Genomic DNA, 16,128 nt, shown 5'->3' with positions numbered 1-16,128 from the left:
TTGTGTAAATTATGTTAAGAATCATGTGACACGGGTATGTAGCCATGACTTACTTTGCCAGCGAGGAAATTAAGGTTCAGGTACAGATATGAAGCGACTCACCTAAAGCAACACTGTTATACAGCGCCTCCCATGTAAAAGGTGTTTTTACTTTAGAAAACTGTTTCAATCACCCCCCCAACATACACACAGCTTTTATAACTACTAAAAGCAAATGAAATTTCATTTCCTCTGCCTATTGTTAAAGGAACTAAAAAGCAACAACAAAGGAGTTAAAAGGTAAACAGAAGAAAGAGAACAGGCTCAACTGTAGATAATTAACAAATTGAATAATTCTTCTCTAAATCACTGAAAATTAAAATTAATATTTTCCTTTAAGCAATTACTTGTATTCTTTAACTCTACTTAAACTTTTAAAATATGGAATCATTAAAGCTCAAGTTGCTCTATGGCTGCATGCCTACGACAAGGGCAGATTCCGTGATCCGATTCCCTGACAGATCTCCATGTAGGTGCATCACACAGCAGGGGCCCGGAATTTGGAGCCCTCACTCCCTCTTTTGGAGTCACCTTAATTATCAGGGGCATTTCTACTTGCACTGTCATTGCAGCTCTCACAGGGAGGCAAAGGCCAGACTGGCTGGGCCAAGAAGCCATTTAGGAAGTCAGCAAAGCTCCACAAACCATCTGCCTTCTCTCTTGTTCTCTCACTTGTCTCACAGTGCAGACAACTAATAAGCAGGCATAAAACTCAGGGTGCTTGGATATATTTTCCCCATGTAACTACAGACCAGATGTCTTTTGCCAACAGGAGGATATGAACAGAATCTAAAGTAGCCTCTTCCCAAATAAGATAAAACAATTTAGAAGCTTTATGCATCAAGTAGACAAAGAAACAATGAACTAGGTATACTGCTCAGCCATAAAAATGAATAAACTACTGATATAACAACACGGGTAAGTCTCAAAATCATTACATGGAACAGAAGAAGACAGACACAAAAGAATATATACTTATGATTCAATTTATATAAATTCTAGACAAGCAAAACTAAGGTAATGGAAATCATCAGTGGTTGCTGGGGTCTGGGTGAGGAATCGACTGGGAGGGACACAAAGGAAATTCCTGGGGTGATGGAAATGTTCTATATAGTCACTGGGGTGGTAATTGTACAAGTATATGTATTTGTCAAAACTCACTAAACTTTACACTTAAAATCTGTGCATTTTATTATATGTAAATTATGTTTCAATAAAGTATATTTTAAAGAAATCTACTCAAAGTACAAAAAGAATCTATCAAAGCCCTGCGCTGGTGAGTGACTTTAATAACTCTCTTAGAAATCAACAGAGGAAGCAAGCACGATTAAATTAACAGTATTGACTAGGTGGCCGAGATGGCAGAGCAGGAAGACCGTGAACTTCCACAGACACACCAAAATTACCACAACTTACAGAGCGACTGTCCATAAGAATGACCTGAAAACCAGCAGAAAACAATTTCCACAACTAAAGACATAAGTAGGAACTACAAGAAGATGGATAGGAGGGGCACAGACACAGTAGAGTTAGGACCTACGCTCTCAGATCGGCGAGCCACAGACAGGAGGAATGTCACGGTCTTGAGGTCCTCCCCAGGGAGTGAGGGCTCTTGGTCCCACAGCAGGCTCCCCAGCCCAGGAGGTCCTGCACCAGGAATACAAAGCCCCCAGAACGTCTCCCTCTGAAAACCAGCAGGGCTTACGTCTGGGAGAGCTGGAGCGCTACAGCAAACAAGAGACTCCACTCTTCAAGGGTGCACGCAAAATCTCATCCACTCTGAATCCCAGCTCAGAGGCAGTACTTTGAAAATGAGTCAGACCCACTTGCTGATCTTGGAAAACCTCCCAGAGAGGGAGGGAGCAACTAGGACTCCCCCTGCTGACTGGCAGCAGCCATTTTGGGGAGTTCATTGTAACACGTGGACACTGGTGCTGGTAAGCACCATTTTGGATGCCTCCCCCTAGCTTATTAGCGCCAGGACCTGCCCCACCCACCAGCAGGCACACACCAGCCCCACACCCCCTGGTAGGCAGCTGCCAAGACCTGGCCCGCCCACCAGCAGACTTACACCAGCACTAAGCCCCCCATGCCATTCAGACGCCATGTGGGAACCCAGCCTTGCCCACCAGCAGGCCAGCAGCAGCCCCATGCAGTTAACCCTGCAGTAAGCCTACCCCACCTTCTACCAGGCCCAGAGCCACTGGACATGACACAGCCTCAAAGCCAACCAGGCTGGGGGCCAGTCCCACCTACCAGTGTGCTCACAGTAGTCAGCTCTACCACAGCAGAAGGGTGCGTGCAGCCCACATAGGAGTTGCCCCAAGAACATATAGCTCCAGTGACCAGAGAGGAGCATGCTGTTGGGCCCCACAGGACATCTCCTATATAAGGCCACTTCTCCAAGATCAGAAAACGCAACCAACATACCTAATACATAGAAATAGACACAGAGAACTGGGCAAAATGGAAAAAAAAAAAAACTGCAAAAAGCACAAACACATGAAGTTTAAATAATATACTACTAAACAACCAGTGGGCCATTGAATAAGTCAAAGAGGAAATCAAAAATACCTAAACAGAAATAAAAATGGGAATACAATGATCTAAAATCTGTGGGACACAGCAAAAGTAGTTCTAAGAGGGAAGTTTATGGAGACACAAGCCTTACCTCGGGAAACAAGAAAAACCTCAAATAAACAATCTAGCCTTACCCTTAAAGGAACTAGAAAAAGAAGAACAAACAAAACCCAAAATTAGTGGAAGGAAGAAAAAATAAAGATCAGATCGGAAATAAAAGAAATAGAGACTAAAAAGATATAGAAAAGAACAATGAAACTAAGAGCTAGTTCTTCAAAAAGATAAAATTGATAAACCTTTAGCAAGACTCATCAAGAAACAAGATAGAAGACACAAATAAAATCAGAATGAAAGAGAAGTTACAACCAACACCACAGAAATACAAAGTATCGTAAGAGATTACTATGAACAATTATATAACAATCAAATGGACAATTTAGAAGGAACAGATAAATTCCTTGAAATGTACACTCTCCCAAGACTGAATCAGGAAGAAATAGAAAATATGAAGAGACCAATTACCAGTAATAAAATTGGATCAGTAATTTAAAAACTCCCAACAAACAAAAGTCCAAGACCAGATAGCTTCACAGGTAAATTCTATAAAACACTTAAGAAGAATTAACACCTATCCTTATCAAGCTATTCCAAAAAGCTGAAGAGGAAGGAGGATTTCCAAACTTATTCTACAAGGCCAGTGTCAGCCTGCTATCAAAACCAGGTAAAGATACCACAAAAAAGAAAATTATAGGCCAATATCACTGATGAACCAGATATAAAAAATCCTCAAAAAAATCTTAGCAAACCAAATTCAATAATACATTAAAAGAATCATATACCATGAGTAAGTGATATTTAGTCCAGGAACTCAGGATGGTTCAATATCTTCAAATCAATCAATGTGATACACCACATTAACAAATTGAAGGGTAAAAATCATATGATCATCCTAATAGATGCAGAAAAAGCTTTTGACAAAATTCAACATCCATTTATGACAAAAACTCTCCAGAAAGTGGGTATGAGGGAACATACCTCAATATAATAAAGGCCATAATGGCAAACCCACAGTGAACATCATACTCAATGGTAAAAAGCTGAAAGCATATCCTCTAAGAGCAGGAACAAGACAAGGATGTCCACTCTCACCACTTTTATCCAATATAGTATTGGAAGTCCTAGCCACAGCAGTCAGAGAAGAAAAAGAAATAAAAGGAATCCAAACTGGAAAGGACGAATTAAAGCCATCACTGTTTGTAGATGACATGATACTGTATACAGAAAATCCTAAAAATGACAACAAAGAACTATTAGAATAAATGAATTCAGTAAAGTTGCAGGATACAGAATTAATATTTAGATATTTATTGCATTGCTATACACTAACAACAAATTATCAGAAAGAGAAATTAAGAAAACAATCCCACATATGGATCAATGGAACAGAATAGTGAGCCCAGAAATAAACCTACACACCTAAAGTCAATTAATCTTTGACAAAGGAGGTAAGAATGTACAATGGAAAGAAGGCAGTCTCTTCAACAAGTGGTGTTGGGAAAGTTGGACAGCCACATGTAAACCAACGAAGTTAGAACACACCCTCTCAACATTCACAAAAAATAAACTCAAAATGGCTTAAAGACTCAAATATAAGACATGATACCATAAAACTCCTTGAAGAGAACATAGGCAAGACATTCTCTAACATAAATCATACCAAACTGTTCGTAAGTCAGTCTGCCAAGGCAATAGAAATAAAAGCAAAAATAAACAAATGGGACCTAATCAAACTTACAAGCTTCTGTACAGCAAAGGAAACCATAAACAAAATGAAAAGATAACCTACAGACTGGGAGAAAATATTTGCAAATGATGCGACCAAGGGCTTAATTTCCAAAATATACAAACAGCTCATACAACACAACAACAAAAAAACAAACAACCCAATAAAAAAATGGACAGAAGACCTAAATAGACATTTCTCCAAAGAAGAGAGACAGACGGCCAACAGGCACATGAAAAGATGCTCAGCATTGCTGATTATTAGAGAAATGCAAATCAAAACTACAATGAGGTACCACCTCACACAGGTCAGAATGACCATCATTAAAAAGTCTACAAATACAAATAAATGCTGGAGAGGGTGTGGAGAAAAAGGAACCCTCCTACACTGTTAATGGGAATGTAAATTGGTGCAGCCACTATGGAAAACAGTATGTAGGTTTCTCAAAAAACTAAAAATAGAGCTGCCATATGATCCAGCAATCCTACTGCCAGGCATATATCTGGACAAAACTCTAATTCAAAAGGCTACATGCACCCCTATGTTCATACTAGCACTATTCACAATAGCAAAGACATGGAAACAACCTAATGTCCATTGACAGATGAATACATAAAGAAGATGTCATACATATATACAATGGAATACTTTGCAGCAGTAAAAAAAAGAATGAAATAATGCCATTTGCAGCAATATGGATGGACTTACAGACTATCATACTAAGTGAAGTAAGTCAGAAAGAGAAAGACAAATACCATAGGACATCACCTATATGTGGAATCTAAAGTATGACACAAATGAACCTATCTACAAAACAGAAACAGACTCACAGACATAGAGAAGAGACTTGTGGTTTCCAAGAGGAAAGGGGAGTAGGGGAGGGGTGGATTGGGAGCTTGGGGTTAGCAGATGCAAACTATTATATATAGAATGAATAAACAACAAGGTCCTACTGCATAGCACAGGGAACTATATTCAATATCCCATGGTAAACTATAAAGGAAACAATATAAAAAAGAATGTATACATATGTATAACTGAATCACTTTGCTGTACAGCAGAAATTAACACAACACTGTAAATCAACTATATGTCAATTAAAAAAGACAACAATCTCATTTACAATTGCATCAAAAAGAATAAAATACCTAGGAATAAATCTAACTAAAGAGGTAAAAGACCTGTGCTCAGAAAACTACAAGACAATGATGAAAGAAATTGAAGATGACACAAATGGAAAGATATACCATGCTCATGGACTGGAAGAATTAATATTATTTAAATGACCATACTGCTCAAGGCAATCTAGAGATTCAGTGCAATCCCTATCAAAATAACAATGGTATTTTTCACAGACTAGAACAAATAATTCTAAAATTTGTATGGAAACACAAAAGACCCTCCTGAATAGCCAAAATAATATTGAGAAAGAACAGAGCTGGAGATATCATGCTGCTCAATTTCAAACTATCATACAAAGTGACAGTAATCAAAACAGTATGGTACTGGCACAAAAATAGACACATAGGTCAATGGAGCACAATAGAGAGCCAGAAATGAACCCACACTTATATGGTCAATTAATCTATGACAAAGGAGGCAAGAATATACAATGGAGAAATGACAGCCTCTTCAATAAATGATGTTGGGAAAACTGGACAGCTGCATGGAAAAGACTCAAAATGGACTAGTTTCTCATACCATATACAATTTAAATAATCTCAAAATTGATAAAAGACTTAAATGTAAGACCTGAAACCATAAACCCCCTAGAAGAAAACATAGGCAGTACGCTCTTTGACACAGGTCTTAGCAATATTTTTTGGATGTGTCTCCTCAGGCAAGGGAAACAAAAGCAAAAATAAGCAAATCAGACTACAACAAATTAAAAAGCTTTTGCACAGAGAAGGAAACTATCAACAAAGTGAAAAGGCCACCTGCTAAATGGGAAAAGATATTTGCAAATGACATATCTGATAATGGTTAATAACCAAAATATACCAAGAATCATACAACTCAACATCAAAAAACCAAACAACCCGATTTAAAAATGGGCAGAGGACCTGAATAGACATTTTCCAAAGAAGACATACAGAGGGCCAACAGGCACGTGAAAAGGTGCTCAACATCTCTAACCATCAGGGAAATGCAAATTAAAGCTACAATGAGATACCACCTCCCACCTGTCAGAATGGCTACCACCAAAAAGACAACAAGTAGCAGATGTTGGTGAGGATGTGGAGAAAAGCGAACCCTCATGCACTGGTTGGTAGGAATGGAAATTGGTGCAGCTGCTCTGGAAGATAGTATGAAGATTCTGCAAACAGTTAAAAATAAAACTGCCATACGATCCAGCAATTCCATTTCTGGGTATTTTTCTGGAAAAACACCCCCAAAAAACAAAAAACCAAGAATTTGAAAAGATGTCTGCACCCCTATGTTCAATGCAGCATTATGTACAATAACCAAGATATGGAAGCAACCTAAGTGCCCACTGATAGACGAATGGAAAAAGAAGATGTGGTTTACATATACAATAGAATACTACTCAGCCATAAAAAATTCAATCTTGCCATTTGCAACAACATGGATGGTTCTTGAGGTTATTATGCCAAGTGAAATAAGCTAGAAAGAGAAAGACAAATACTGTATGATCTTACTTATATGTGGAATCTAAAAAACAAAACAAACGAACAATATAATACAAAATGGAAACAGGTTCATAGATATAGAGAACAAATGGGTGGTTGCCAGGGGGGTGGGGGGGTTAAATTTTCTAGGTGGTTGGGATGTGTTTGATGCTCATGTGAATGTGTGTTAATTTATCTAGCCTTTTGGTTTTTCTGTCTAGCTTTCTTCATTATACTAGGTAATTGTGACTTAAAGGTTTCCAACTTTTAGGAGTTTTCTCTGTGACTGAACACAGGATTCATTTTTGCAAATGTTACACTGGATATTTTGAAATTTTCTGAAAAACATAAATTATCAAAATGACTCAAGAAGATGTGAAAAACTTGAATAACCTAATATAAATTAATAATAGAAACTTTATCCCCCAAAGGGTATCAGGACCAAAAAATTTTAAGGGGAAATTTCATCAAATAATTAATGAACAGGTAATTTCTATTGCTTAAGTGGTTCATGAGCATACAAAAAGTGAAAATATTTTATTTTTAAAATGAGGATATTATAACCCTAACATCAAAATGACAAGGGCAGCTGAAAGAAAGAAAGCTACACTCAAAGTTCCTAAATAAAGTAGTGACAAATTGAATATGGCAGTACCTTAAACCAAGTGGGGTTTAATCCAAAAGTACAAGGATGGTTCAACATTTTAAAAATCTATTAATGTAATTAATAAACTTAAAGAGAAAAAATATATGATCATCTCAATAGGTACAGATTTGAATAGAAATTTCATCAGAGAAGATATATGAATGACTAATAAGTACATGAAAAGATACTCAACATCATTGGTCATTAAGGTAATGCAAATTAAAAATCACAATGAGATACTACTTCATAACCACTAGAACGGCTATAATTAAAAAGATAGGTAATATAAAGAGTTAGCAAGGATGTGAAGAAACTGGAACTCTCATACATTGCTAGTGCAAAGGAAAATATTAGAGCCACTTTGGAAAATTGTTTGGCAGTTTCCTACAAAGTATAAACATAAATAATATATGACCCAGCAATTTCACTCCTTGGTAGTTACCCAAAGAAAATGAAACCACACGTCCACAAAAAAAACTTGTACACGAGGGACTTCCCTGGTGGCGCAGTGGTTAAGAATCCGCCTGCCAATGCAGGGGTCATAGGTTCGAGCCCTGGTCCGGGAAAATCCCACATGCCATGAAGCAACTAAGCCCATGTGCCACAACTACTAAGCCTGTTCTCTAGAGCCTGCGAGCCACAACTACTGAGTTCGTGAGCCACAACTACTGAAGCCCACACGCCTAGAGCCCGTGCTCTGCAACAAGAGAAGACAATACAATGAGAAGCCTGCGCACCGCAACGAAGAGAAGCCCCCCCTCGCCGCAACTAGAGAAAGCCTGTGCACGGCAACGAAGACCCAACAGAGCCAAAAATAAATAAAATAAAGTAAATAAATTTTACAAAAAGCTTAAAAAAAAAAAAAAACTTGTACACGAATGTCCATAGCAGGATTATTCATAATAGCTCCAAACTGGACAATCCACATGCCCATCAGCTAATAAATATATAAACAACATACAACAGACAACTGTTCAGCAATATAAAGAAACAGACTGCAACAGGGATGTACCTCAAAAACATCATGCTATGTGAAAGAAGCCAGGCGTATAAGCCTACATATTGCATGATCCCATTTATATGAAATGTCCAGAAACAGCCAATCTAGAGAGGTAAGGATTAGTGGTTACCTGGGGTTGGGATGGGAATGAGATTGAGTGCAAACGGGCATGAGGCAACTTTTGGGGGTAGAACTGTTCTAAAACTGGATTGTGGTGATGCTGCACAGCTCTGTGAATGTATGAAAAAAATCACTGAATGGTACATTTTTATGGTATTTAAATTATACTTCAGGAAAGCTGTTAAAAATCACATTTAGGAAAATGGGCAACTTGGTTTATAAAATATATTTAAAGTACTCTCTGAAAAACCACTGGATGGCAATGAAATTGGATAAAAAATGGAAAGAAGCAAAACATACTCATGATTTTAGCATGAATTAATAAAACAATAATTAAGTTTGGGTGTATGATTACCTAAGAGACATAAACAGCTATAAGAAGAGCCCAGAGAAATAATGAAAACTGTAATCTTTGAAGATAAGAACTATGAGAAATCTGCTAAAACAATTAAAATTATTTGACCTAAGAAAAGGTAGCTTGATCAGGGCCATTAAGTCATGATGTGAAATTGAACTGCTCAAGTTTTAATCCATACTAGTTGTTCTACTTTTTCATATAGAAAAAGAATCATTTTAAGTCTACTAACTTACCCATATAGATAGGTGTCCCACATGTGGTCTGCAACATGGCTTCACTCCTTCCTTGCTTCTTCACCGCTAAACCAAAATCAGTCACCTAAAAGAAGAAACTCATACGGAGTTACCTGTGTTCCAGTCCCAGAATTCACTCATTCTGCAAATAGGACTTTCACCGCATTGTATTGCATTTAATTCAGGGATTCTTGAGGATGGAGGGGCTTTGCTTGTATTACTAATAAGGACCTTGCTTCCCCTCTCCACCCACCCCTCCTTTTGAAGAAGAAACTTGGTAAAGAGAAGCTTGGTTTGTCCAATCTTGAGAAAACACCCATGACGTTGATTGTTCATTCCTTCTAATTAAATTCACCAGTTCAACATAGGAAGTTGTTCTTGCAAGAAGGCATTTAACTTTTTTTCAAATAAAAAAGTTATTTTTATAAAGTTCTTTCACTGTAAAATACATTCTGGCCTTAGTAAGTTTATCATCTATTTTTCTGATGCTCAAGCTATGTTCCAGTCTAAAGTGCCGTTATAAATGCAAATCATTATCCTTGTCAGCACTCAAGGAAACTCCCCCCTTTAATAATTATTTACAAAACATTATCTCTAGTAAATGCTATCTTTTCTTTATTAATATTTCCTTTGTTTTCTAGAGTATATTAATTTAAAAAATTATTACACTATTAAAAACTACGAGAAGCAAATTAACAGGAAAAAAAACACAATATAGCTACAAATACACAGGAGGCCTACTGCTGCAACTGCAGGCTTTCTGCTCAGTTCTAAATCTTGGTCATTAAACATTTGGTTATTAAATATTCAGTACGTGCCCTTGGTCTTGTCTCCCAAGTTGGAACAGCCTTGGGCTGAAAGCAGAAAAACAGGCACATTTATTGATCACACAATCAAAGATAGGCTTTTGGTCCACAGACACTGAATGGAAAGTTTCCAGTACCGCATGGAGTAAGAAAATATTCCTGTCAACAATGTAATATCACTATTTTTCTAAAGAGATTAATAAATTTCTCCAGGAGAGTTCACAACGATCCTACTTGGAGCATTATGATACATATCTTTCTCCACAGAAAATTTATACAGATATCAAATATATAAAAGCTTTCATGATCCAATTCAGTTCTTTGGAGAGCATTTATTCCTTTATGCACCAAATATTAATTGAGCACATACTATGCTTCAGGCACTACTCCAGGTACCAACAGTGAATGAGACACACAGAATTCCTGTTCTCGTAGAGTTTACAGCGGAAATATTTAAGAACATTTACTTTACTTGGGTAAAACAACAATGCTGTTAAACCTATTTAAATGCAACAGAGCAAGTTATTCACAGACAACATTTTATTCCTAAATTAACACATTCATATATTTTGAAAGCAGCCACTTTTAAAGTGCTAAGTAATAAATAATGTATCCTATCATTTATTTGACATTAAGGAACACTTAATTTGAATAAAGTCTTCAAGAATAAATACTTGGCACATTAATTTTTCTTAGGACATAAATATTAATACCCAACTTATTAAGTTTGGGTATTTTTAAATGAGAAATACAGACTTTATTTTTAAATGAGAAATACAGACTTTAGCATTAATTTAGTATCAAAGGCACAGCCAAGGTGCACTTTTTCTCTAGATCTGTAACACATTTACATCAAATTACCAGGCATAATTTTGAAATTAATTAGAATTCAGAGCATCTGTTTGTTTGCTATTAACTAATGATTTAGAACTATCAAAATGAATATGTACTTTAGAAAAATTCAATAGCACCACTTAACTTGTAAAATTATTCTTGTCAGTCACAACCTCTTTTGTGAAATTTTAATATTTTTAGCACAAGCACTTAGTTTTGGCTGTTTAAAAGCTTTCAAAATGTATCTAAAAAGAGGATGTACTTTGCCACTTCGCTATCAAACTGTTTATAGGCAAATAATTACGACCATTTCTAATATCTTACCTTTATGTTTAAGTTCATTTCATCATTAGCATCAATAAAGCTGCTTTTAACCATTATGTTTTCCAGTTTTAGATCTCTATGTACTATATCTACCAAGAAAATAAACAACAAATCAAATGAAATGGATAATGAAAAAATAGAGAGGACACAAATAGAACAAATAAATATACTTGACCAGTTAACATCCACTGTTGAAAAATTTGAGGAGGGCCAGGTGTAACCCTGCCCTCTTCTATTCCCTGATATTCAGATCCCTTTTCTCCATGTTTCTAACCTTAAGGAGCCATTTTCTTTGGCTCCCTCACCTCTCCCCAATCCCCTGCTGCTCCAACTGGCCGCTCTTCATGACAAGTGGCCTGGTAAGTATGGAAGAGGATCCTGTCCAAGGTTAGGTATTCCCTGGAGGAGGGAGACACGTGTACTTACAAGCCTGGGAAGGTTTCCCATGTCCTTCGCTCTTCAAATAGAGGATGACTTCTTTACTTCTATGCATATGTTATTGCCAGTATAAACATTTAACATACTGCAACCTGGCAACACGTATACAAACTACACTTACTTCAGTATATTTTTCTACAACATCAGTACCACCTTCCTACTCTATACATCAAAATTAAAAACAAAAACCCCTGAGACACAAAATCTCCAGTTGAACATGTCAGAGCTCAGGTAGGACTTTTATGTACATGCAAATACTCTCATGTACCAAATATTTCCTTTGCAAATAAATGATTCAGTTCATATCCATAGCAATCATTTCCCTGAACTTAAAAAGTTATAGGCATAATTTCTGGAAAAATGAAGCTGAATGAGCCCTGGACTGGCAATTATACCTAATTATTTACAGTTCCCTTACACAGTTCCAGCCTGTGTTGGAATTTTAATTGTTTCTATTGTTCTCCTTATCTCTTCTTACATAAATACCACAAAATTTTAATATTAATTTATCTTTATGTTTTAGTAGTTGGCAGGGCAAGTCTCTCTGCTGCCTCCGCTGTTCTTTTTCATTGTTTGCTTTACTAGTCTCACCCATTTCAAAATAATTTTATCAAGTTCCATGAAAAACCCTGTTAAGATTTAGTTTGAAATTATACTGAATTTACAGCTTAATGTGGGAGAATCGACATTAGCATAATATTAAGCCTTTGGTTTCCTGCCCTTGCAAAAATTGTTGCCCTCTGCCTGGAAAGCCCTCCCTTTTTCGTCTGAGTTTGTATTCCTCAGCTCAGGTTTTGCTTCCTCTGTGAATTCTTCCCTGACTTTCCAAATCAAATGAGGCGCTTAATATACCTATGCTCCTTGCACTTTATATGGCTTTCAGAAATTACCATGTTGCATTACAGTTTGTTTTCTGTACTCCATCACCCATCTGCCTCTCAATTTCCTTGAGGGGCAGGTGCCTTGTCTTTTAACTTCTGTAACTCTAGAACTAACCACAATGCTGTAGGTGCTCAAGAAATATCTGCTGAATGAACCCCTGGGTTCCAGTACCGGCTCTGCCACACCTAACCGTGTCACTTCACCTCTCTGGAACAAAGCTTTTTCTCATCTATAAAATGAGAAGTTTCTAAAGTCACATGTAAGCCAAACTAACACTGAAGAAAAAAAAGCAGAAGCACGAGGAAAAACAGTAGCAATAACACCAAAGAACAGTAAAGCAATTAGAAGAATTAGAATAATATTTAAATGTGGATTTTAAAGTAGTGAAACGATTCCCATATGGTACTATACTGGGGGATATGTATCTTTATACATTTGTCAAAATCCATAGAATTTTGGATTCTATGGATCCAAACTATGGATTTTGGGTGATAATGATGTGTCAATGTAGGTTCATCAATTGTAGTAAATGTACCACTCTGATGGGGGATGCTAATAACGGGGCAGGATGTGCATGCACGGGCAGAGGTATCTGGGACTCTCTGTAACTTCTCCATTTTGCTGTGAACCTAAAACTGCTCTAATAATTAATCTAAAAAATTTTAAATGCCTAGAATATATAGACTTTTAACATTATTAATATATGTGTTTTTAGAAATTTCACTTTTATTATTGATTTTCTATGTTTGATTTGATAATATTAGCTTCTTTTCAAACTGTTCTGTAGAAACATTCATAATTCCATCTTGTCTGTGTACAATGTAATTGCATACCTGCCTTGCTTCTAATTAAAATATATCTATAAAGTTAAAAAGGAAAAATTTTTTTAATTTTTAAAAGAATATCTTCCATATTAGTAGGCATTATTTCTGTGACTATGAACCCTGAATACAATTGCCCTTAAACAAAAGTGGTGTCTGCGCTCATGGAGTCAGTGAGCTGGATCCTCTTCTTACCCTTATTGTGAAGATAGGCTATAGCTGAGGCGAGACTTCGAATGATCCACCTGGTCTCATTCTCTGAGAAATGACCTTTCCTATTCAGAATTCCTCTGAGTTCTCCATCCTCACAAAGCTCCATCACAAGGTACATTTTCTGACATTATAAATTTAAAAAGAGAGACAGAGAGCACAAATTATTTAGCTGAGGATCTTTAAAATGTTATATATGGTATACGTCTAGCAGAAATATGGTTACAATCGATCTTTTCATTCAAAACTATTTGTTATCTATCATGTACAAGATACTATGCAGGATACTAGAGGAAAAAGGAAGCATAAGACACATAGTCTTTACCTTCAAGGAGTTCAGAGTTTCGCTATAATCACAATACCATGGGGTAATGGCTAACAGAAGAGGAATGTCCGAAATGTGATGAGGTTACAGAGGAGGGGAGCCTTTGCCTAAAGAATGCTCACTGAAGAGGCAACATACAGGCACGTCTGGATGACTGAATAGGGATTTATGGGTAGAGAATATGGGCAAGAACAGGCATAGCACATGGCATTTGCAGACTCCAAAGCTCAAAACAGCACTGGTGGGACTTCCCTGGCGGTCCAGTGGTTAAGACTCCGCCCTTCCACTGCAGGGGGCGCGGGTTCTATCCCTGGTCGGGAACTAAGATCCCGCATGCCAGCGCTGCAAGACTAGAAAAAAAGAAAGAAAGAAAGAAAGAAAGAAAGAAAGAAAGAAAGAAAGAAAGAAAGAAAGAAAGAAAGAAAGAAACCAGTGCTGGCAGTTAAAGGATAACAAGTATCTCAGTGTTAATAGCACTGGGAGTTTGGTAAGTCAGAGAAGACTGAGATGGTGAGGGGTGAGGCCAGAAAGAACACGTTGGTGTCAGGCTGTAAGGAGTCTTGGATGTCACACAAAGGAGCTGGGATTTTTTCTTTTTTCCCATATGCAATAAGGAGCCACTGAAGATTTTTTTTTTTTTTTTTTTTTTGCCGTACGCGGGCCTCTCACTGCTATGGCCTCTCCCGTTGTGGAGCACAGGCTCCGGACGCGCAGGCTCAGCGGCCATGGCTCACGGGCCTAGCTGCTCCGTGGCATGTGGGATCTTCCCGGACCGGGGCATGAACCCTCGTCCCCTGCATCGGCAGGCGGACTCTCAACCACTGTGCCACCAGGGAAGCCCGCCACTGTAGATTTTAAGCTGATGTCTGGAGTGGGGGGAAAGGTATGTGCTACTATCAATTCTGCATTTCTAAATGAACACTCTAACAGTAATGAGGAGCAGAGTTCAACAAACTTTTTTCTGTAAAGGCCAGATCCAGGTAGTAAACATTTTTGGCTTTGAGGAACATACACAATCTCTTGCAACCACTCAACTCTGCTGTTACAGCATAAAAGCATCCATAAACGAAACTTTATTTATGGACTTTGAAATTTAGCTTCATATAATTTTAACATGTCATGAAATTTTACTCTTTTACGTTTTCTCCAACCATTTAAAAATGTATAAAACCTGGCTTATGGGCCATAAAAGAACAGGCCACATGCCACTGGCTCACATGCTGCGTAAGCTGACCTCTGATTATAAGAGGGTAGATGTGAGGCACAGAATGGAGAAAAGAAGGAAGAAGAAAAAGATGTGAAAATACCTGGAGGGAGAAATAGTGGGACTTAGTGACTAATTGGGTATAAATCGTAAAAAGCCACAAATGAAATGCCTCTTCCATATTTTCTGTTTCTGTGCATACATATTAAGATCACCTTAGGTATTCCGATAGCCAAGTCATCTATTAAGTCAAAAAGATTCACAGTCAACTAAAATGCGTGTCTTTTTCATACCTATGCTATTCAGACACAGACTACCCTCCATGTCTCCATTCTATCCTATACCACATTTTCACTGCTGTTTTTAAGATTCTGGCATCTGATCCTATTCTATTACCACTACTAGTGCAATTTCTGTGTTCAGTCAGCAAGCACGAATACAGGAGGACAAGGCTAACAACCATTCTTCCTATAGTCAAAATTCTGACTCACTCAATCTCAAGATGTTTAGAATTTCACAAGTAACTACAGAATGCTGCAAAGTCTAACACGTAAATAAGCTTTTGAACTAGGCCGTAGTTTTTCCACTGACAACACTGTAGGATCATGAAATGAAATGGTAAGTGAACTATTTGGAAGGCAAAGTTATATTAGCAGTGCTTACAATATAAATTGATGTCATTTTAAAATGTGTACGTTGATAAAAGTTATATCAACAGAAGTTTTTTTACAACTCTTTATACAATTATTAAAAGTAATTGTGTAGAACATTTAGACTCACAGGAAACCATACATAGTCAAACTGCATGACCAGCATTACTATCTTAGCCTAACCCTTCAGGTAGCAATTTCCATTCATCCTTAAGATGGCTTCAACGGAAGGTCTAGGCATTTGT

General features: G+C 37.3%; 1 protein-coding gene across 9 annotated transcripts in view; it reads right to left on the bottom strand.

Annotated features, from left to right (window-relative positions):
• STK33 (serine/threonine kinase 33) overlaps window positions 1-16,128 on the bottom strand; it is a 173,794-nt gene that overhangs the window by 53,715 nt on the left and 103,951 nt on the right. For all 9 annotated transcript variants that reach the window (XM_079929179.1, XM_079929182.1, XM_079929184.1 and 6 more), the window contains 3 exons: window positions 13,690-13,828; window positions 11,354-11,442; window positions 9,390-9,474 (listed from right to left, as the gene is read on the bottom strand). In XM_079929179.1, coding sequence (XP_079785305.1) covers window positions 9,390-9,474; window positions 11,354-11,442; window positions 13,690-13,828 — 313 coding nt within the window. The remainder of the gene's footprint in view (window positions 1-9,389; window positions 9,475-11,353; window positions 11,443-13,689; window positions 13,829-16,128) is intronic.

Source organism: Stenella coeruleoalba, assembly GCF_951394435.1.
Source record: "Stenella coeruleoalba genome assembly, chromosome: 8".
Classification (NCBI taxonomy): Eukaryota; Metazoa; Chordata; class Mammalia; order Artiodactyla; family Delphinidae; genus Stenella; species Stenella coeruleoalba.
Note: the sequence above shows the minus strand (reverse complement) of the source record. Positions and strands in the feature narration are given on the sequence as shown.